Here is a 24,947-nt window from a genome sequence, read left to right as displayed (position 1 = left end):
TTTCCCATGTGTGTGAGTGTGTAATTCCTGCATAATGGACTGTGGCCAGAAATTAATTTCATACCCTGCATACCTACTCTAATGGAATGAAGATTATGTTATCATAATCAACTTGAAAAACATTTCTTTTAAAATTTACTTTTTTATGTTGAGTACCAATTATAAATTTTGAAGTTCAACTACAAAAAATTATCTTTTCCTAGGTAAATTCAAGGTTCACAGTATATTTAACTTGCCTATAATCAGCAAACTTGTTTTAGCACTAAAAAGAAAAACAGAAGTCCTCATCTTTTAAAAAGCAGCAGCTTATATTATTGAACTCAAGATTTCATTCTAGTACATATACATGCATATATCCATGTAAGATGGGTGTTTGAAAGAAAAACACATACTAAATAATTTTTACAATAGAAGAGGTTTCACAAACTTGATCCAATGCATTACTAAATACTTTTACATTATTTTTCAACTGATCCTGAGACCATTTTTGCTAAAATGGTAGAGTTATATTTGGAAAGTAGTTATATAGCCACTATTTTGTTCCATTTGTAATAGTTATTAATTCTGAAAGAAATACGACTTCTGTTGTTCATGTAAGATGTCACTAACGGTAATTAAATTTTTGAGCATTCAAGAATTCCCCAGAACAGCAATATCACAGACCTAGAGGCTCAAAAGAGTCATAATGATTGTGTGGTCAGATTTGTATCCAACAGGCCTCAGGATTTAATTTAATTCTTTACTAAAGCACACCAAATTTTTACCAAGCAAAAACGGTTTCAGAAAGAACTGTAAAAAGCTGTGCTCTTCTATAACAGTCCTTACTGAATACTAGATAAGCATTTGTAAGTAAACAAATATTTATGAAAAACATTTAATAAACTATGCATATAGATTTGTATCTGAAAGCATTTTAAACTTTCTCTCATAAATTTACTTTTTATTTTTAGATACTATGCTCTATCTTTACAGTCATTGTGTTTAGTTCTGCAAGTGCAGACAACTCCTCTTTGAACAACATTTTCTGTCTTCTTTCTTTGCTTGGAAGTCAACAAAGACACTAAATTTTCAAAACATAGTGAAAATATGTTTCTTTCCTATCTCTCTCTCAAGTCCAGTAAAAGTAATTGCACACCTCCTCTAGAACATCCATTTTTAAGAGGGAAAAATTATTTTCCAGTATTTCTTGTATAATCTTCCTTTACTATGGTTCACTGTAGAGGGATAAGCCAAAAAAGCATGAGAAGTAATGTGGTAGGTAGAAGGGTTCAACTCTCACTGGATTTTAGATGCCCACACCTCCAACTTTCCATCTAGTTTTACACCTTCCTCCCACCTCTTGTTGGTGCCTGTATGCCAATTATCCAATTTTGTTCTCATCTGAATTTATTAAAAAATAAGACCTTGAGGAAGGATAGCAGTTAGGTAATTTTTAGGTCCAGACCAGTTCATCACATGGTCGTACAGACAGACTGTCACACCTGAAAGATGGGGGAGGCAAAGAGGCCAGCAAGCAAACCAATACTGTTGATGAAATAAATACTCAAAGTACACAGCATCTATATGCATATAAAACAACCATTTGGAGACCCAAATAGTGCTGCAAAAATCCACGTCTGGAGTTCAAAACTATATAAACCAACACTCTTTGAAATCTACTCCAAGATATGTAGCTGCTTTTTATGCGAATGTGTACCCGGCACCATTCGCTACAAAGGCCCATTCAAGAGATTTATTTCTCTAAATACAGTTTCATATTGTGAAATGGGTGTATGTGGACAGGATTTCTACTCCTGTGTCTTAGCTACTACTGCTCTTTATCTTCTTGTACACTGTGTAATATGTGCATTTTTGCAGGTGTGCTTGAGCAATTTTTTTGGTATCTTCAGGAACATCATTCCAAATCAGAGTTTCTAGTGGCAGTTTTTGAACACATTTCCTTGCAGACTCACCCATTTGTCAAGAGCACAACTGGAATTTACTATTCAGAGAGATACTTTTCTTTGTTAAGTTTTTGTTTCTTTGTCCCACATACACTAGGACAGCAATATTAAGCTTTACTAAGTGATATTATTCACTAAAACATTATCAACTATACCAATTCATTTTTTTTGTCTAATGAATATATTGACAATTTTACCTGTTATGGCTTTCTTTATTTTAAAACGTGATTGAAACACAAATTCAGGCAAGGAAAACGTGTGGTTACTGTTTGGATTCAGTCTTGCAACTGTATGAAATTGCTTGCTGTTCACATTTAGCTACAATGTGGATCTACTCACATTTATTAAAATTGGTTAGCTTTTTAGATTGCATTTATATATTTTTTTTTATCATAGGATCCTTTTATATCTAAATCATTTTCCTAATAGGTATGATGAAACTTTTAATCAGTATGGAAGTTCATATAAGAAATACAAATAGAAGAATAGGAGTTACTTCTTCATTGTTCTAAGCAGGGCAAAACTACTATTGTCTAAATACTAGTTTAATAATATTCTCCTCTCCTGCAAATGTGTTCATAACTGAAGTCTGACAAATAACTCTTCTGTTCCCTCAAAGGCCACAGTTGTGAAGGAAGCAGCCAATACTCAAAATAGCAGAGTCCAGCTCCAAAACAATCTCCAAATATCAGGGGATACACCTTGGACGAAAAGAAGTATTTGCAATGAGGGGATTGCAAATATTAAGGTCACTAAGGTCACTATGATCTCAAAAACAGGGTAGGAATCTATATTTTGGCTATTTACTGCAGTATTCTGAAGATAAATCATCTCAGAAACAATTCCTTGAGGAACCAAAAATCTGTCCCTGATTTAACTTTGCTCTGGATGTCCCTGTCACAAAGCGCACAGATTTGCAACAGCTGGTCTTTGAAAACTCAGATTTGAGAGGCTTGACCAGGGTGAGGACGGGACAGACTGCAGAGAAAACTTTCATTTTCACTCTTGGTTGCAGGCTAAGTTTTTGCAGTACCTGCTCCTGGGGAAAACATTTGCTCAAGTCTGTGAGCTAAGATACTACATAGTCTCTGAAGTTAACCTCTTTAGTAGTCACTGCTCAATGCAGTTTTTCAGATTGCTAGTAATGACATCTATTACTCATACACTGAAAGGGTTTCCAAAGAGGAACCATTTTCCCCTAACTAGCATAAACCACAAACAGCACGAATTATGGAAAAACAGTACAAAGACTTTGGAATAGAAAGAAGTGATTACATCCTGGAATTGAGCCTGTCATACTAAGTAGCCAACTCAGACCATTGGCAGACCTAGAAAGCCCAATTTGCAGCATGCTCCAGATCCCCACCACCAGTAAGAGCCTCCAAAGATGCTGGCAAACCTGAGCATTCTCTTGGTTATTTAGTTTTAAGATATTTAAGGCTTCAAGAAGACACTTTATGTACAAAATTATTTCTAGACACAAACAACTGAGAAAAACCTAGCAGAGTAATAGATAACAGCCCTCATAGCCTTAAGATGGCTCTTTTCATTAGGAGAGACACCTTCCACTATTCTCCTAACAGAAAACCTAATTAAACACTGCCAGTGATTCAAAATCCATATAATCTCAAAAAGATAAATGCATCACAATCTATGTAAATAGGCAACAAGCCTTTCACACTCACTTTTGAAAATATTGTTTGCACTTTAAAGATTTTTTTAAAAAACATAAAAAGGACAATCAAAATGACTCTCCAATGGAGTTTCCCCCACCCATCAAGTCAAATTTAAAGTAAGGTCCTGTATGCAAGAAAAAAACCTCAGCACTTGTGATCAGCATAAGCTTTCCACTATTCTTTTCCCAACAACTATATTGAAAACAATGGTATAATCTTAAAATAGGCTGAGAATAGGTTGATTTACTGTTAACTAGTAAGTCTATATTAAAAAGTTCTATCTTTTTTTTTTTAAAGGGAATTTAGAACAGATCTTCAGTGATTTTTCATGTTACTAGCGGTCACCAATTTAAATATATGAAAGAAATTTATTATTTGCCTGAATTTTCGGATAACTGAATACAAACCCATCTACAGGTTACAGTGTATGAATGTCTTCACATATATGGTCTTAGAATAGAATAGTTCAAATGGAGTGGATCTACACTGATCATCTAATGCACCTGCAATCTTAAAAAGAGACTTAAATATAAAAATAGAAATGTCCCAAAGTCAACACACTGCCAAACAAGAAGCTGCTTCACCAGCGAACTGGAAAAACTAGTTAAATTTCGTTCCTCCTTTGGCCAGGCCTATATGGCTTCCAGGAGTCCTAAACAGATCCAGACAAGTATCCAGAATAGCCTGCTCCTAAAATATAGCGACTACAGACAACTTCCAATACGTGCAGCTCCTAAATATTGCTCTGACCTGGGAGAAAAATGCACACTGGTTCAACTCACAAGAATCCACTGTAACATCCAGCTTCTGGTACTCATACACAAAGTAGCACACATTCCAAAATAAAAATTAACAAGCTGATAATCACAGCAATGCCTGTTCCCTTTTAAAGCAATTTGAAGCACTTTTATCACCATTACTCTCCTGCAATATTTTAACACTGTAAGAGAAATCTGACTAATCAAAACCAGTTTTGACAATCAAAAGTACTTTTGTGTGGAAAAATAAAAGCACATTCTGTCAGAAAGATACTTACTTAAAAAAACATATAATTAGATAAATTGTTTTGGAACTGTAGCCTGTATTTTGGAAACTATGGCCAAACTGATATGCTACCACCTTCCCTCATATGCTGAGTAACTAAATTTATTTTTCATTTGTAAAATTTTTTATTTGCTATTTCATAAGCTTTCCAAAACTACAGTCAGAACTGATTTATATAGGATTAATTCTTCATTACTGTAATTTCAATCTAAAATAAAGTTATTCTGGAGCAAACCCATTGGAACAAAAACAATTTTATCAGTTTTACAGTCTGGTTAATATATGCAGTCTTTATCTCAGCACAGACTTAGCAGATATTCAAATATGTCTAAATACATGCTATTGTCACAGCAAAAAAAAACAACTTACAAATATCTTTGACATGGGAAGATAGAATAACCACCAAAGAAGTCTACATAAGAGAAACATATTTACTTCTAGTTTCTGAAATGAAAGGTAATGCCAAAGTTACTTTTCTTGAGTTCATTTAAAAATCAAAATATAACTAGAAAACAGATAACCAGCAACAGAACTCAGCGAAAAAAAGGATTACATTTACTGATTAGTATTTCAGCTTGGCTTCTCCTGTAATTTTCCCTGGTCATAACAGTAATATGAAGTATATTCTGCAAAATGAATTGGATTAAATTGCATTTTATAAATTAAGTAAGTTATTTGGATATTTTTGCAAGTACTTACTATAGCTGTGAATTGAACTATTCATGACATTGCTTATTACTTACAGCACGTAGATTCTACAGTATCATTTCTACCTAAGCAATATATGGATAAAAACCACATTAAATAAAGTAAAACATTGTGAAAAACTGAAGCAACTGCACTTCCCAACAAAACATATAACTAACATCTGTTGCAGAAATTGCTTGGCACTTGCACAGTTTTGTGAAGAATTTTTGTTGTAGATAAATATTTTTCTACATTTCCTATTATGCACCACTCAACTCAGACATTTTCCTTAATTATACTCCAAGGAGTTCTTTCATATCCATTAAAGAAAGGCAATTTGTTGCCTAAAAAAAATGCATACATATTTTTAAATTTCAACTGTGATTCATCTGTCTTCTAACACATGAAAAAATGTCAAGAAAATACCTATAATTAATGGACTTCATTCTGCAAAAATTTCTAATAAAACTCTCAATGCTCAACATGTTACATTTGTTACATACTTTAATATGTTTGTTTTATATAAGCAATGATCTTGCCATTCATCATTTTACTTCTATTCCACATCTCAATAAGGAGGAAAATAGCACAGCAAAGCATCAGGAAAGCAAGAAATTACCATTTCAACATCGGTAAAAATGACCAAAGAAGGCTTCTACTTTGTATACACAGCAAACACAGATCATAATTTTTTTCAGAGACAACGTAACAACTTCATGATATTTTCTCTCTCTTTTTTATTCCTTTTTTTTTCTCTTTTTCTTTTAATTTCTCTTTCCAGTACTCTTAACTAAAGATCTTCAAAATCACTGAGCTCTTGATACAGTGTGAGTTTTTCCCTGAGAATATGCATGTACTGTGCACATTTAACAAAACTGTTGTATTCTGCACACATTCTGTTGTACTCATACATCAGCAATCAAGACTTGTCTGCTACCAGAATAAAGTGTAAGTTTTTTTTTTTAAAGCATGTAGTAGAAACCCATTTAAATGCTATTGTAAGCATATAGAGATCTATTACCCTACTGAGATCTCAAGCAACTGGTAATGAAGAATGAGGCAAAAATGAGGGTACTGCCAATAAAAGAAAAGAAATGTTAAGTCTAAATACACAGAGAACTCAGGTCAGGCCCAAAAGTCTGCCCACATGAGTTCATCTGCAAAATGAGAGAGTTACAAGTATAATTTGCTGTTAAGGAAACCAACTGGCATTGCATTCATTATTAATATGAAACTGGAGAAAGAACATTTCTTAAATTTTATTTGCTATAAAAAACTTCACTTAATTTTGGCCACTTTAAAAGTGAAAAATATAGTAAAATAAGAAATACTTAAATCATATAAGAAATAGCCCTACTGATGATGAAAAATGTGATCTGTATTGCTCTATGAAAAAGTTAAAGCCAAGGCATATAAACTATATTTGGATGATAAAATCCAACCAGTTTTGTCTCAGGATATTTTTGGTTTTTAAGTGGGAGGTTTTTGCTTTTATGCTGTAAAATAAATTAGGCCAAATTTGCTTTTATGCTGTACAATAAACCAGGCCAAATTATTAAACTTACATATCAAAATCCATATTACATTTCCTTTACGTATTAAGTACTTTTTTCTAAGTCTGTTTTTTTACATGAACAAGACCTAGAACTTGTAGGTTCTATCCCTGCATAACTTTTGTTTACTTTTTTATGTAACTTGATATTTTCAATCCAAATTCTATTTTTTTCCCTTTCTCCTAAGAATGAATTTTCAGAGAAAAGGATCAACAATTTTTAAAAATATTTTACAGTGTAGTTGACAAACCTTTCACAATCTCTTCTTAAGAACACTGCTATACTCCACTTACATTTATGCCATTTCCTAACATATAATAAGCTTAAGTTCTTTTGACTCAGAAAGGAGACATAAGTAGCAATAAAGAAAAAAAGGCTGTATGTTCAACTATACTGTACTAAGAGCAGCTATTCTACAGATCAGTTTGTTCTGAGCTCAAATTCTATACCTTCATATTTCAGAAAAAGAAAAACCGAAGAAAGAATCAGTTTAAATACAAAGCAGCAACACGATAAGGTGCTGAAACAGTTTTCAGTCTGCTGCAATCACAGAACAAACGGATTCCTCATATAATCTTTAAGAGGAGGAGTCCTTTAAATGACATTTATGAACGGAATGACACAACCCGATTTTACTTCTTCCTACAATTTCAGAAGTAATTTACAGCATTTCCCCAAATGTATCTGACATGACAGGAATGTAGACAAGACAAATTTCTCAGAAACTGAAGAGCAAAAGGTACACTGAATAGAACAATTACGTAATTTACCGTGTGATAGCTAGAAATTAGACAAAAACATTACTCCTTGGAACAGGAAGATGAGAAACACTTCAGGACTTCAGAACAGGAATTGCAATTCTGACCTTAAATCAGTACACAGCCGTTCAGATAAAAGCTTTTACATAAAAAAGACAACCTATGGCTGCAACATATTGCTTTAAGCAGTGGAAAAGAATGGAGTAATGGAACAGTGCAAAATTAAAACTAATAGCAAATAAAAACCAAAGTTAAACAAAAAAAATCACTGTCCCAGCAGCTTTTCACAAGAGTAGTTTTAAAAACATCTTTTTTCCCTTAAGCAAAATATGGTGAAAGCAGAAGATCCGCTTGTATCCAAGTATTACTTGTCTGTTTTCCAGAACAACTAAGTCTGTATAGAGTGCAGTGGACTAAGTTTTTGGGGACTGGGACTGTTGCTGGTCTGCATACTTACAGTAAAGAAGAAACTGAGGCCAGTCCTTAACCAGGATGTCAGGGTAATAAGTGATAAGGGATCAGTGGTGTGCAGAAAGTAAATACAAGCAGGCAAGAAGCTGACACATTAACATACCTCTTGTACTGAGCGAGCTGCTGGCTTGTCTTGGTGATTGGCCAGTATTAAAAACGGCAAAGTACATAACTGTGGGTGCTGAAGAGCAGAATGCAGCTCATTCCTAGCAGTTTCTAGATCATCTTCCGAGGAGGCGCTGTCTAGTACAAATATTACCCCTTGGGATCCTTGGTAGTAACGACTCCAGTATTTCCTGATATTGTCAGCTCCTTTCAAGACAATAATGAGAACTAATTAAAATAAGAATAGTTTAACAAATGTAACACTTGTAAGTGAAAATAAACCATCTATTGAGAATTATTAAAATAATTAATTAAATTTTCTCTCTTAACCATCATTAAAAGAATAAAAAGAAAAAAAGTATTAAAATATCCAACATACACACACACACACCAATGTCAAATCAACATTGTTTAAATATGGAAGGAAGTTGACTCAATGCAGCTTTCTTCCATTAAAGCGTCTGCTCTGTTAATGAGTACTGGCAGAACTACCATGCTGACAGTACCACAGAGCCTAATCCTTTACCTTCTCACTGGAATATCTTGGCACTAAGACCTAAACCTTTACCCATTCTTTTTCACTTTGCCCTGCAGCTCCTTGTCATAAACCTGCAGCTTCTGTCATGACAGTGGTTCATTTCTGATAAGGTCTTCCAGTTCATCTCCAAACCATCAGGCAACCACTTCATAATTGGGGAAAAAAGGTGTCAGGAAAGCCTATTAAAGTAATTAGATACTTAATGAGGAGAATGATGATACAATAGTGAGTTGAACAGTGAATGAGGAGCTAGGGTGACTACATGCAAAGGCATTCAGTTCAACTACTTTTGCTCTGTCAACCACACTAAGGATTCTGGAAGAGCCCAAAAGCAGACACATGAGTGACTGTATAGGCTTATATGCCACAGTAATTTTTAGGACACAGTTCACCAGCACTCAGCAATCTCAACAGAAGCCAAGCACTAAGGTTATCAACAGAAAGCTTTTGTCTCCCCTGGAGAGCAGCATATGTTGTAGCAATGAGGTAGGGGAAAAAAAATTGTATTTGACAGCTGTCAAACTATCTAAACTATGATTTGGATATGGGCTATTCTTTTTATGTCTGGATCTGGCACTACACTCATGGGGACAAACACTAAACAGTGAACAGTGGCAGCAACAGTCTAGTAGAAAATTTGACATGTCTGCCAGACAGTGACTTGCAGAAATGTGCAGAAGGTACCTTTTATAGACACTTTTCTTATTTTGAGACAGAGAGAACTGAACTTCCATATATCCACAAGAACCAAGAGCTTAAAATAATAAAATTCCTCTTTTCAGTGAAAGAAAATAATACAAAATTTCTGAGAAACATAATGAGATTTTAACGCAACAAAATGACCACAAGATTAACACAATGCTTAAAATATTAACTTAATTTACACGTTGTGCAACAAAAAAGACAGTCACTAAATACAAGTGAAGGAAGAAATAAACATTTGCTCCATGAAATTTAGGTATGCAACTCATGAGTATTCAAATCTCACCTAATAGAGTTACTCTTGTCTTTTAACTAGTCACACTGGAACCCTGAACACTTTGTTTCTGTATCTGCACCCAGCACAAGCTGTAAACACACACAAACACACAAACTTTTTCCTACAGAGAATACTGAAGTGATACCTAATAATTTTTTTCTGCAAAAGACCTACAGATCTGACTACTTAAATGTGAACAGTCACAGGACTTAGTCAAGACCTTGCTTAATCTCTCTGTTAATTTGATTAGACTCAAAATAAAAATGACAAACAAAGATGGATGTTTTATTTATTTTATCATCAGGATCTGAAGATTAATATTATATATACAGAAGAGGGACTGCATTGAAGGCTAATTCTATGTTTCTGTAGAACACGACTATCTGTCCACTGTTCTTGCAAAGAATTTTATAGCATCTGTTAGATGCCCCAGTCCTTCAGAATCAACTAGAGCAAGCTGCCAGAGGGACACTGTTTACACAGCCACACACAGCAGTGTCACAGGCATCTGAAGTATCACATTACTTTAAAAACTAGTAGAAAATCATTTTCTATGAACTTAAAGACCAAGACCATGATCAGTCAGCTACTTTTCAATCACATGTCACTGCTAGAATCTGAGTTTTACCTTGGTAATCATACTCACTTAAAAAAAAAAAAAAAAAAAAACAAACAAACAAAAAAAAAAAACAACACAAAACTGTGGTAAACTGCATAAACTACAGAGCATTTGACCTCTTATATCCAAGCACTTGGAAGAAAGCAGTTCATGGATCCCTATATGGGACACTGAAGCCAGAAAAAGAGTATCTGATTTGTTGACCTTACAGTCCTGTCTTTTTGGCTCAGATTCTTTAGCAGCTCAACTTTGTTCCCCTACATCAGTTGGCCCAAAAGAACCACCACCAAAGTACAGCAATCCTTTTCTCTCCAGCCCTGGTCAGTCACCATGTCATAGTCATAAGAACCAACTTCCCATAAGAACAATATCCCATGAAACTTGGTATTTTCTTTGGATCTTCCATTACTCTGACAACATGCCCTGAAATTGCTTACACTTCAGTTCTGAAGAAATCACCTGAGATTTAAGAATAAAAATAATTTGCACTAAGCAGACAAGGAAAAAACTGATAAAGCATGTACTTTAGGGTGCCATTTTAAACCATTTTTCTGGCAAATGCACTAGAAAAATAATTCTTGGCATCAATAAGCTATCAGCAGCTGGAAGTCACAATTTCTACAAGACAAAAACCCTGATATTCTTTTGCCTTAACTCCTCATATCCAGAGAACAGAATCTGCTCTCAGTTTCTTTCCTCAGAACAGTGGAGTGGAGTGATCCTGGAGTTATCCTGGAAAGGAAATATTTGCCTATCAAGTATTCAGCCATTCACACCTTGTGGCATGACAAATTCAGCCTTAGAAAGCAAGCAGTTGTTTTTAGGTGCAGTTCAGCAAAACTATCTTATTATTTATTTTTTCATCTATTCCAGGGGCTTCAAAGACAGGAAGATTCAAAGTCTGAGGTCTTTGGAAATCCAGAATATAATGTGTATCCATTAAACATCCTTAGGCTCTCAGAAGCGAGATGTGATAAAAGCAGGAATTTAACTTAACTACTACCCAAAACATCCCTTCAAACAATAGTAACACATAGAATAAGCACTTAGATTTGTCAGCCTGCTATCATGTGTTTCTCTAACAGCTTTGAACCATACGACTGTTTCTCCAATCAATAAACTGCCTTAACTAAGATTTAAAAAAAAATAAATCTCCAAAACATCAGAAAAATATACTTCACATTCGACCTAAGGAATGTGCTATGTGACAGGTTCACTAAAATGTGACATTCAGGGTAGCAGCTTCCTCAAACACAAGCAAGAACCACTATTTATGGCTAAGCATATGATTTGTTTCCCTCAGCAATGAAGGAACTCACAGGAGTGGGTAGAGTCCTGTGATGAGACTGAAATATGCAATTTACAAATAAACTAGGGAAGAAAACCCACCAAAATCTAAACTGCAACACAACCACACCACCTATTCTAAAAGAAAAACTGCTATTCAATCAAACGTAGGCTTGAATTACTTTATAACAGGAAAAAAAACAGACCTCTCCTTACAGAAAAATGAGAGGATGATGTAATAAAAAACTCATCCATTAAGCATTACTACAGGACAGGTTTACTCAACTAACTGTAATTTTAAAGACCTTCATTTTAATATTTTTAAATATCAAATATTTTTTCTTTATCATCAAAGGAACAGTGTGCCCACATTAATACTGTTAATTATTTGTATCAGTGTAACAGTACCTCTTTAGGAGGTGGGAGGAAGATTTTGAGTTATGTGCAGTTTAACATGCACATGAACCAGTACACACAAGTACAAGTACACACTCCAGTAAAAATTATGCAAAACAGAGCTGCAAATCTACCTTTCAGCTATGAATACTTCAATTTACGTTTTCATTCACAGTGGTGGTTGGAGGCTACATCCAATTCCCTCCTTTTTCAGAGGAGAACAGAACATAGCATTACAGAAAAAAATTCCCTGAAAGAAATTTGCATGTATCAAATTTGTTATTTGTCAGACGCAGCAACTCTGCACCAAGAGCACAATGAATGTCACAGAGCCCTTGCTTCAACACAGTCTAGTCTGCAAATTAAAGCTCCTGTTAACCTCAAAATACATCACAGGTCTGGAGAAGTTATAGTCTCAAACAGAGAGAAAAACTTTTTTTTCCCTTCCCATCAAAAACAGTTAACTTGAGCACATGAAAGAATGCAGGTTGCAAACAGCTTTTCTACCACTTCAAATATATCCACTCACCTACATACTCTGAAGGTTTTATAGTTAATTAAAATATTATATAGATCATTCCACTACTGATATTAAACAGAACATTTCTAATAAGCATAAAGGTGCAAAAATGCCAATGACTCTGTCACAAAATCTTTTTGCGTGCAACCCTGGCCATGCATGGGGCAGTAAGAAAGAAGGGAAGGGAAAATAAATCTCTTATCCATTCTTGCAAAATTTCTAAATATACCCTAGTCTCTCACCCCAAGAAAACCTTTGGAAAATACATGTTTCTAAGTCTATGTAGAGTTTATACTGTCACTTCACATCATATCCCCACAAGTAAAACTGATTTATTTTCCTGAGTAGCCAAGAACATGCCTGAAACCTTAGAAATCTTAACATCTTCAAGAGATATGGTTGCTCCCTTATCTGTCTTGGGCAGGTTTCCCAGTATTCCACCCTTGAATAAATCCTGTATACAATAGGGGGGTTTTTATTGGTTGTTTGTTGTTTGTTTTTTTTAATGCGCTGTCTCGTTTTTATGACACATAAATTTATAAATCCTGTTTAAGATACCTGCTATGAATAATCTCATGGAATCTGACCCATCTGCCGGAGACATCCACACAGAGACACAAACGTTTTCACTGGTGTAATGTCAGTCATCATTCTATGGCTACCTTGTATGGCTACTGCTACAATGTAGATGCTAAACCAAATCCTTCTCCCATTTGCAAAAGTCCCAGGACTTCTGCTTCCTAGGGTCTATGGCCAACTGATCGCAGCCTGCTTTCTCTAGGCTTTCAGGTAGTGTACTCCTGCAATGCACAAAACATGGCAGTAGGAAATTGGCACTTTTTCCCCAGAAAGAGGAATATTCTGAGAGTGCCAAATCAGCTATATTCACTGCAGCAATTCAAATATGGTAAGACAAAACAGCATAGAAGAAAAAAAAAAGAAAGACAGAAAATGTTGAGGAAAAAATTGTCTGCCTTTGTATTCAAAACATACAAAATCAGAAATGCATATAAGTTTATAGTACCTCATTTTATTTTTCTTATCAAACCAAAGTTTATGGAAACCATCTCTGTCATCTTTTGTCTGCCTTCCAGGCTTTCCCAGTGAGATTAATCTGGAAGTCAAGCCTTCAGTATTTTCCTTACTAGCTAACTTATATGCTGTTTCCAAATTTGTATCTCCACCTTACTCTGATATTAAATCTGTTGGAATAACATTTGGGTTTCAAGCACTTGGAAGTTTTAAAAACATTATACTTATACCTGCCTGCAGAAAGTCAGCTTGATCTACTTGGTTGTGTGTATTTTATACTACCATGTTAAAAAACCCTTGCAATTTGAAATAAATGTCTTCTGTTCTAGTCAAGAACAAAAAATTCATTATAAAGTTAATTTTAAAATTACAAATTAATTTTTAAAAAAGAGAAGGATATGCGTGCCCTGCAATATGCTTTAACATCTATTTATGACCAATATCTAAAGATTTAATAGTTTGCAGCAGGTGGCACAGCCAGCCACTCTTCACCCCTTCTTCTTATGTTTTTTTATGAGTTTGGGGTTATTTGCTTTTTAAATTCACAAACACACAGTATCCTCTCTAGGGCTAGCAATGACTGGCCGGCATCAAGATAACCGGCATCTGTGTCCCTCTCCCATCATCTGCTAGAGAACTCTGAGACAGCCAGGGTCTCAGAAGCAGAGGCACAACTCCGCAGTAAGACTGCTGCCAGCACCCAGCCAGGTTCAAATGTACCGTCCCCTGAGCTGCAGCCACAGCTTTGATAACAGCGCAGCTAACCTCAAATAAGGTTCAAAATATAAACTATCTCTATGGCACTTCAAACTAATAGTCATACAAAAGAAGTGGCAAGTCTACCATAGCTGTGTATTTCTGTTTAGCATTTTTGTGAATTGGTCTACAGAAGTTCAAAGCTTTATCTGTCTAGAATCACAGATAAAACTTTGGGGGATGTTCTTAAAATATTTGCATCATTTCTGATGCTTAACTAAGCTGCCATACTCTATCCTTTTATTCTGCCTGAAGACAATGACCTTGCAAGCCCAACATAAGGCAGTGACTTTTAAGCAAACCAAATGTTCTGCTTTTCTCTCCACAAAATATCTCACAAACAAAAACAACCAGTCCACACCCACAAAAAGCTTAACTAGGAAATTCTGTATTTTGCTTATCCTATTTACACAGCTTTGATAGGCATTGCTTGCATGGTTCCTACTTGTAGTGAGACGAACTGCAGGTTGTCCTTTCACACTGTAAAAAATGACCCAGTTGTAGCAAAAAGCACAATATTTCCAAAGAACAGTGGCAAGATCACTATGCTGAATAAGAGCTTCCTCAGACTCCCATTAAAGAGGTCCCTAAGCAGGTGTAAATGATCTTTCTTATCTATGAAATGAGGAAACTATGTGACAGAGCCTGGGTTTAGGCACCATTTGAACAGCAGGCTGAGCATGATTTATAGCAAACAGATCTAACTTTAATGCTTTTGGAAACAGAATGTATCCGTGCAACTCACAGCGTGGACAGCTCACCAGGGTCATCTAAAAATTTCATCTGCTAAGACATTCTGTAAACTGTTTGATGCAGCTATGTCATAGATGGCATTGCATGTACTCCACAACCAGATTTTGTAGACGTGTCAAGTGCCTTTTAGTCAAGTACAGTATGGAGATTTTATTGCTTTGTGTTAGTTCATCCGCCTATAGATGACTTAGGCTGGCATTTACTTGAGGGATCAGTTTTCTGATGACTAACTTGATGAAATGTTAGCTGCTCTGTGTTGCTAGAAGGGTGTTCTGTACTCTACTTCCATAGAGCAAAGGCAGAGAAATTTCCCAAAATATTTGAATTTTAAGCTCTAATTAATAGAGCGACATTACTTTCTCCCACATCCATCATTTTTTCACCAGGCAGATACTACCTGACAACTGTTGCTGTCTTCTCCAGAATTTCATATTTTCCATTCAACTTGGACTGCACAACAGTGTGGCTTCTCCTCCTACTCTCTTTTCTGCTGCTCTTTACTTCTAAATTAAGGCAAAAATACGCATGCTTTGTTTAACCAAACCTATTTAAAGCTATTTGTTCTGAAGCTGTCACCTAGACAATTAATTTAGCTGGCCTAAGAATGTGAATTTATGACTTTGGTAATCAAGCTTAAGTAACAGGAGTGGGGAGGAGAGTTCTCATCTCTTTTCCTGGGCATGCTCAACCAACTGGAGACAAGAGCATTCCTGATATTAACCACTCCACTCTTGCTAAGAACTTAACAGATTTTTGTCTTAAATGAATTTTCCAATATGACTACACAACATGTACTCTCTACTTTTGAGAAAATTGCTTTAGGATGTATCACAAAATCTAACACATAACATAAAGACAATATATTTAAATAAATAAAAGAGGCAACATTATTAAATCCTATAGCATGTTGTTAGCATTTTTAAACTTTGTAAGAAGAAGACCTGCTCACAACCAGAATCATTCTTTTAAATTTGATGTGACTCATTATTTGGCATCTCACTTGTAGTTTCTAAGCCTCCATTTACAAGATACAAACAAAATTATTAAATAACTTATTCCAAAAAGACAACTAAAAATTCTTAGTTGACTACCAGGATGGACCTTTAATCTTGATATAGACCTGAAGAAATATCTAAACTGGAACTTTATATTTTGTTTTGAAAGCATTACAAGTGCAAATGGCTTAAAAAAACAGGGAATAAATGGTGCTTTCGGCCAGTGTGTCTTCAGGTTGGAATTTGTTAGAACCAAAGAAAAAGCTTTCTATTGCCTTTACACCTTCATTATCTATCTTGAGAACCAACCTCAGCATTCAGCATCCCAAACTTTTTTCAGCAAAACACTGTTAGAATCTTCTGAACAACAAACGTTATCATCTGCCTTATTTTTACAGTCTTCTCCCGCTCCTTTCTACGTTCATCACACACAGTGTCAGCCATAGTTGCCACAACAAATTACTGCATTGTAAGAGGAAATCTTCACAACCGTAGTTTCTTTCTGTATCGTTACTCAGCTAAGTCACATAATAAAGACAGACATTTCCAATTGTTCTGGTAATAGTACATTCTGAAAGAATGTGGACTAGGGCATGGCACATCTCCGCAATAATTTAAATTATACATATTATCTTTTAGACCAAATTTTTTTTTAACTTAGAGAACAGGCAGTTCAACTTGGTCAGCAAATAAAGCAAGACTTTCTTTTCAAGTAATTCAAGAAAGCCTAATGTTAGATTTGAAAGCTCTCTATATATTCTTACTTTTTCAGGATCAAACTCTAGGTTTTTAAACAAAACATTTACCATTTATCAAATTGGATAAACTCACTATTTTCTGTTAGGACTGCAAGTTCCTGTCTTAGGAAAAAAAAAAAAAAAAACAAAAAACCCAGAAATTGTGTTGAATTTTTAATATTCTAGAATCATGCACTTCACAGAAAAACTTCTGCAAAGAGAGCACAATAAAATCTTGTTCCCTGTCCCTAAATCTTAAAGGGGGATGAAGAGATAATCAGTCCTTGAATAAATTAGAGAAGGGAGACTATGTTCTCTATATTTTGTCTGAAAATTTACAATCCCTGTAGAAACGAAGAAATAAAACCTGGCTTCATTATCAGCTTTGGACACCATCAGCACAGTAAAAACCAGCACCATCTTTAACCTCAAGGAAGGACACTGCCTCAACGAAACAGAAAGGATACTATACAGCATCTGTTTCACATAAATGCTTGGCTGCTGAGTATAAGAACCTTAAGCAGTATAACTTCTGCTGTGTTTTAAATGCTGGCTGTTAATATGTTACTGTATGATGACATATGTAGATTCCTGTTACCTAAACCTAAAAAGACAAAGCAACAAAACCTTACAACTACACAGAATGTCACTCCATAAATTACATGTAACAACAGGCAGTGGTTGTTAAGGAAAGATACCTTCCTTCAAGCTTTCAAGATCAAATGTCTGGACAAGACCTCCACACTACAGTAAAGAGAAAGTATATAACAATAGCATAACGACTGAAGGCAAAAGACCAGAAATAAGACAAAAAATCCCCAACAATCAGGCAAAACATAGTTTCTCTTCAACATCAGAAGCAGAAATTCCCGAACAAAATTTAACAGTGATGTCCTAGGGTGACAAATGAAAAATGCTTTGGTTTATTTTCATATAGGAGCAAGAGAAAAACCATGCCTACTCCAGAAAACTCAGGTTTTACCCTCATCAAACAGGAACACATTTCTCAGCTAAAAGGTTAAATGCTGACTAGAGAATCACAGAATGATTTAAGCTGGAAAAGACCTCTAAGATCTTCGAGTACAACCTTTGACCTATCACCACCTTGTAAACTAGACCACGGCACTAAGAGCTATGTCCAGTTGTTTCTTGAACACCTCCAGGGACGGTGACTCCCCTCGGTGGTCATTCCAATGTTTAACAACTGTTTTCATTAAGAAATTCTTCCTGATGTCCAGTCTGTACCTCCACTAGTGCAGCTCAAGGCCATGTCCTCTCATCCTGTCACTGGTTGACAGAAAGAAGAGAGTGACTCCTACCTGGCCACAATCTCCTTTCAGGCAGTTGTAGAGAGTGACCAAGCCACCTCTGACCTTCCTTTCTCCAGAATAAATACTCCCTCAACTCAGGAGTTTCCTCAGCCACTCCTCACAGCACGTGTGCCCCAGACCCTTCTCTTGCCCCAGTTCTTTCTCTGGGCTCTCTCCAGCCCCTCAGGGCCTTTCCTGCAGTGAGGGCCCAGCCCTGGACACAGCACTGGAGCTGTGGCCTCAGCAGGGCCCAGCACAGGGGGACAATCCCTGCCCTGGCCCTGCTGGCCACAGCATTGCTGATCCAGGCCAGGATGCCATTGGCCTTCTTGGCCACCTGGGCACAGCCTGGCTCATGTCCAGCTGCTGTCACCAGCACCCCCAGCTCCTTTCCAGCCACTCTGCCCCAGCCTGTGGAGCTGCCTGGGGCTGTTGTGACCCAAGGGCAGGACCTGGCACTGGGCCTTGTTAAACCTCACACCACTGGCCTCAGCCATGATCCAGCCTGCCCAGATCCCCCTGCAGGGACTTCCTGCCCTCCAGCAGATCAACACTCCTACCCAACTGGGTGCCATCTGCAAACGAAGAATGCACTTGATCCCCTTTTCTAGACCATCAATAAAGATATTAAACAAAAATGGGACCCATAGAGTAGAGTCCCGAGGACCGTCGACTACTACTAGTGACCGTCGACTTTTGGAACAAAATAAACTTTTGAAAGCTTGCTTTTGCTCTCTTACCAGACAATGTAAAGGTAAGGGAACTAGCATTTTTCTACAATATTTCATATAAGAAATCAGATTAGATAAGTTTTAAATACAGACATGCAAACACCTATTGGTCAAAGGAAAAAGGAAGTAAAAGGTGCAGTAAAAAATTCTGACAATCCCTCTGTCTTTGAGAAGAGATAAATAGATGAAAACGATAAATCAAGTATTCTGGATTACTCCTCATCATGAGCCAAAACTCCCCACTAAGATAAGATTTCTCAAAACACACATGCCCATATGATCAGAAAATGTTAGGAGACTTTAACAAGAATCTGCTATCTGCTATTGAATCACAGATTCAATTTTTGATTAAAAAATTGTATTTATCTACATGAATTAAATATTTCATACAGATTAGGTAGCAGAACATATAAACTAGACTGCAAATGATTCACCCTATTTTTAAAAAAAATCCAAAAAGCGATATTATAACACACTTAAGCAGTATCTACACTATCCCTGAGTGGTCCCTTTAAGAAAGAAAATTTACTGGGGTTTTTTTTTTTGCAGAATGCATGCTCAAACAGGAACGTGTATGTTTAAATCCATGGACCAGTGGGCAGTAAAGAGGAAATGATATGCCTTTCACATGTGCTTATCACAAAGCCTTCTTGAAACAAGTTCAGGTAAGACGACTACTATGCAACTAGATCTCCTGAAACTTTCTTCAAGAACCAAGCCAAATTCTACTCCAGATAATTTAGGAGAGGTTACAAGCTCACTGAAAAATCTAATAAATATCCTCAATATTAAGTCTACTATATTTACATAAATAATAAATAAGATATACAGAAATCTAGAATATGAAGATCTAGGTGGGTTTCAAATTAGAAGAATATTAGACTCCATGAGAACTCTTCACAGGAGACTGTTTTCTTGCTTCTAACAAGCAACCTCACTTGAGACTCAGAGTGAGAACTGGGTGCCAAATAGGTTGCCTGTATATAGAAAAGTTTAAAAAAATCCTACAACCATAAAACAACCGTTGCTCCAGAATCCAATAAACCCAACAAGAGAACAGCTCTCAAAGAATATAACTCATTATAAGTTGGCTGTCTTTGCAACATTTTCAGTGGTGCAGTAAATATATTGGTTTTGACAAATGTTCACATAGTTACCTGAGCCAGTTCTCATAAGTGAAAGTTTATACATACAATAAACACAAGGAACTTACACTTCCTTGAGCTGCCACGTGAGCCATACTAAAATTACAGTCCAGTTTGTATTTCTGTGTAACTCAACCACCGCAATCCACAAAATTACATTAAGGAGATACACCACATGCCTTCCACTCCTCCTGCTTTTTACCCTTTGTTCTTTAAGGTCAGGATTTATACAGCTATTGTCAACTTTATCTGCTGAGATTTTTAACTACAACTGTACTAATCTATCATTTTAAAATTTAAATAACTAACAATTCAAAACAACTGACAGTTATGAGGAGATTTAGACATGCATGTTTTATAAACCAAGGAATAAATGCCATACCTCCAAGTTCTTTTACGTTCAAAATTGCATTCTGGAATGGCACTGCTTTTATACTAAAACCTAAGGAGAGAAATACAGAATATTAGTAAGCTATTGTTAAAGGGGCCATTTGGAATCAACTGCACATATTCAGAAAAAACAACTTTTTCAATCAAGAACCAGGATTTTGCCAGAGAAATTCCATTTCAATAGGTTTAAAAAGTAAGTTCAAAGGCAGTGGGAAGGGGGTAAGAGGTGGAGGGGTGCCACAGAGTGGAACAAGAATAAATCAGGATAAGAAATGTAATTTTCAATTATAAGTACCTGGCACACAAAATTTAGCACAAAACTTCCATCCAGATCTTCTGCCAGAATATACTTCTATAAAATAATCTTTTACTGCATCTAGAGCTAAAGTGGACAATCCAGACTACCAATAATACGAGGTGATCATTCTGCATATTTTAGGACACCTTGAAAACAATGTGCAATTCAAATGATTGTATTCTTCCATTTAAACTCCATAGGTTTTGGTTGCAACTGGATTATTAATTCTTTCCATAAATGTTATTAACTGAAAGATCCTTCTACAGACCTTAGTTGGATGTGTTAATGGTCATAAGCACACTGGAAATATCTAAGAGTCCTCTATTGGCCTGATTTTTGCTTAAAACTGAAATAAAAATAAAACAAATCCAACCAAACAGAAAAAAAACACTATCAAAATGTGACCTTTACCCTTAACTGAAAATTCAGACAGACAAAAGAACAGGAATGTGAAAGGCTCCCAGCCATACCAATGTATTACACACTAAATTTTGCATGTTTAGTGCATACATATATATAAGCATACATAATACTTTATAAAGGAAAAATTATGTGTGCTCATTCAGCAAAAAATATCCAGACAGACATTAAATTTATTTCCATCTAGCATGAGCAGTTTCAACATGATTACATACCCGTGAACTGAGTAAAGAGGTTTTGAGAAAATGTGCTTCACTTCACGTTTATTAGCTATCACTTAAGAGAAACAAGATGTTTTTCCTCCCTGGTAGATGTTACAGTACTCCTACTATGATCAGTGCTAGATACAATAGAGGAAAGTACAAGAAAATCTGAAGGGAATAACTATGAAATATTTTGGGGACTGTTATCTTTAGAGAAATCCTAAACTCGTTCTAAAAAAAGGTAAAAAATGGAATGGACCTGAGTGGCATTGATGAAAAAAGCAAAAATATACATTATAGCTCGAAACCTGAGTGGAGAAGTGGTCACATTGTATTCTTGGATTCTCCACAATATTGTCTGATATGCCACATTTAAGATTTATTATAAGCTGAGTACCCTAGATGTGCATCATTTTGGTTTGCCTGCCTAGTTTTCTCCAGAGCTGGTTTTCATTCCTCAAGTTATCTAATCATATAATGGTATTTTATTGCATCTCTCTCTAGAAAAACAAAATCAATTTAATTTTTAATTAGCAGTATTTTCATTACTTTCTCTAATAGCTCTATACTTCTATTTATATTGCTGTTACTATTTATTTAAGGGTCTAAAATATTTAAGTATAATCTATTTTAATCCCAGAGATAAAGCTCAAGAGAGGGATAAAAAAAAATTTAAAAGGCTCATTACTCTACAGTTTCTTTCTAACTTTTTTGAGTTAGTCACCCTCTCATAGCTAACTGTCAGATCTCTCTATTACAGAGGCCACAGGTTAACTATTCACAGGTTAATAAAAACACTATTTTCTTGTACCTGTTTTACATTTTAATTACATTTCTATTAAATAATCTTATGTTCTTGTAAATTAAGAAAACATACACTGAAAAGCAGATAGGGTTGCTATGGCACAATCATGAAATTCAAGCCCATGAACCACAGTTACAGCACAAAGCCATGTTACTGTAAACACAAGGTACTTGCACAACACTTAGTATCAGTTCCATCAGCAAACCAACCTTAACAATTGCTGCAGCCACTGAACCTGATTTCTTCAACCTCCATGACCTAATCTGCCCTCTTTCTGAACTTTCCAGCCAGGTATTCCCTCTTCTTAATTCACGTGTCTTTTCCTGGTTTTTCTGGTGCTGTTTTGTTCTTTGTTTGCTTTTTGTTTGTTGTTTTGGGGTTTTTTTCAATCAAAACATGTTTTTCAGTATTAGGCATTCTGGTTCACCATTATCAAGATGCCTATTCTAATTTTTTGGACTTAAGATACATCTTATCTGTGGTTGTACTGTCTGTTTTTATGTATCTCCTCAGTACCACTTTAACTTTCTCTAAATTAATTATTTGATAACAATCTGCCCTTACTACATAAACAAGCCTGTTGCTCATCTAAAAAGCTGGGATTGTCACCAAATATTGATATTTTCTTTTTTTTTTTTTGGTTGCTAGCATATACCACAAGGCTGCATGGACCAAGTACATACAGAAACAAATCCCAATTAAAGTCTCACAGCATCACTGTCCTATTCTATTTTACAGCATATTCTCTTCCTTTTTCTCCAATACATAGTGAGACTGTTTAAAAATCAAAAGTAAAATGAGAAGAAACATTTTAATCTGTGTCTACAGCACAGTACTACTGTATGTTATGGTTCTGCTTCATTAGACCACACATTTTTGATGTCTAACATATTCGAAATTGCATGTTCTCACGGATGTTCCCCATATATGAACAAATACTGAAAGAAAGTAGTGGTAGCTTCAAAGTGATCCATTAGGTACTTTCAACAGCAAGACAAGTAGGCTGAAGTTCTCTACAGGCTTTGCCATGTGTTTCAGCAGTCATCTTTGGGCAATATCCCAGCACACCATGGAATAAAGGGAGCATCCTACCTGTGGTAGACACGATATTCTCCGCGCTTTCACTGCAGAGCTGAGACAGAAGACTTGTCTTGCCAGAGCCAGAGAGGCCTATGCAAACCAAGTCATACTCAGGTCGTGGTGGTGGCGGTCCCTTGCAGCAAAGTGCTCTAAAACACTGCCAGGATAGGGCAAAACAAAAACAAAAGGAAGAGGTTAGTTTTCTTTTTTGGCAAATGTTTATTTCTTTAACTTTCTAAGAAGGAAGTTTATAAACCTGAAGGCATTGGAGAGAAGCAAAGTATTATTTCAACTTATTACTTTGACTAAGTCAGCAATTAATAGACTAAGACCGCCTCAACTAAAATCTAGAAAAACTTTATAACAAAACAAGTATACATGTTAACTTTTCACCTAAACATCAAAAAGCTGTATGTCCGTTTCCCAAGTAGCACAAACTGCTCACACCACGAGACAGGCTCATGCCCTATACAGCTCTGCAGCTGATTATGCATGAGTTTCCTTCCTGTGCTAATTTCATGCAATACCTGGTGTGAATATCAGAGCCAGTCCTGAGAAGCTATTGACCAGGCTCTACCTGTTGTCACAGAAAAGAAACAGAGACCTTTGCTCCACTAATATCCTTTCCGGGCTTGCTTTGTCACGCATTTCAGCTCAGAACAACAGCTTGTAAATAAATAAATAAATAAACAAATAAATCTTTCTGGGCATAGATCTAGTAAAAACCAGATAGATATCTCACTTTCCCTGGAGAAGTGCAAATTAATCACAATGTAAACAAATAAAATCTCTCTACACAAAGCCTACTTCAGATTTCTGCTCACTTCTCTTAAACAGTTTTGCCAAAGTAGGCCAAGTTTTCCGAAGGGTTCCTTAGGCCCTCATTAAGTTCTTCAGTTCTTTGTTTATATGCAATTTAGAAACTTTTAATGTAAAAATCTAAGAGCATACAATTCCAGGAAAGCTAGGAAATTTATATTTTATATATGGAGCATAATTACCCACTGATTTCCAAGGCAGACTTCCACCACTCCAATAGACATAGACATAAATAACTTTTTCCCCAGTATCTGCCACCTTTATATCAAAGGAAGACATCTGCTCTAATAGGGAAGGGAAAACATGTCTGTGCAATGAGCCCTTTCTCACACATTCTGTTTTTACATAGCCCCAGCTCTTTATTTCCATCTTAACCCCAAGTCTGCACTGCACTGATTGAGGGAAAAGAAATCCAGTCTTTACAACCTTAACCTAGTTTGTCTTGACAACTGCCCAGGTTTTCTCACTGAGGGCTACTGGAGGAGCAGAGAAACTGAACTGATGTCAGCAAGGCTCTAATGCAAACAGTGGGGTCTGACCCTGTGAGCAAGTCGTCCAGTGAGAATGTGATTATAAAAGGATGGCTCACTCAACACAGAACTTTAATTGGATTCTTTCAGTATAGATGGTAAGCTATTACACATGCTGCCAAAACAGTTTTCATTGCTTTGAAGCAGCAAAAGATAAATTCAGTGAAAGCTACAAAACTACTTCAGCATCTTTTAAAAGAGTGAAAAGCAACACTTCAGGAGAAGTAAGAATATGTACAATAATATTTAAGCTGAATAAAAGCAGCAGATTTTAAAAATAATAGCTTTGCCTCTGTGAAGATTTGATTCAAAAATTATTTTCCTTAAGGTTTGCTCTTGTATATGTCCATATCTCAAAGGAATAAAC

At 35.8% G+C, this 24,947-nt stretch overlaps 1 protein-coding gene across 4 annotated transcripts in view; it reads right to left on the bottom strand.

The window, feature by feature from the left end:
- ARL15 (ADP ribosylation factor like GTPase 15) overlaps positions 1-24,947 on the bottom strand; it is a 224,796-nt gene that overhangs the window by 121,932 nt on the left and 77,917 nt on the right. For all 4 annotated transcript variants that reach the window (XM_058044186.1, XM_058044184.1, XM_058044183.1 and 1 more), the window contains 3 exons: positions 23,244-23,388; positions 20,418-20,477; positions 8,236-8,444 (listed from right to left, as the gene is read on the bottom strand). In XM_058044186.1, coding sequence (XP_057900169.1) covers positions 8,236-8,444; positions 20,418-20,477; positions 23,244-23,388 — 414 coding nt within the window. The remainder of the gene's footprint in view (positions 1-8,235; positions 8,445-20,417; positions 20,478-23,243; positions 23,389-24,947) is intronic.

Source organism: Melospiza georgiana, chromosome Z (assembly GCF_028018845.1).
Source record: "Melospiza georgiana isolate bMelGeo1 chromosome Z, bMelGeo1.pri, whole genome shotgun sequence".
NCBI classification, from domain to species: Eukaryota; Metazoa; Chordata; class Aves; order Passeriformes; family Passerellidae; genus Melospiza; species Melospiza georgiana.
This window is presented reverse-complemented; position numbering and strand designations above follow the sequence as displayed.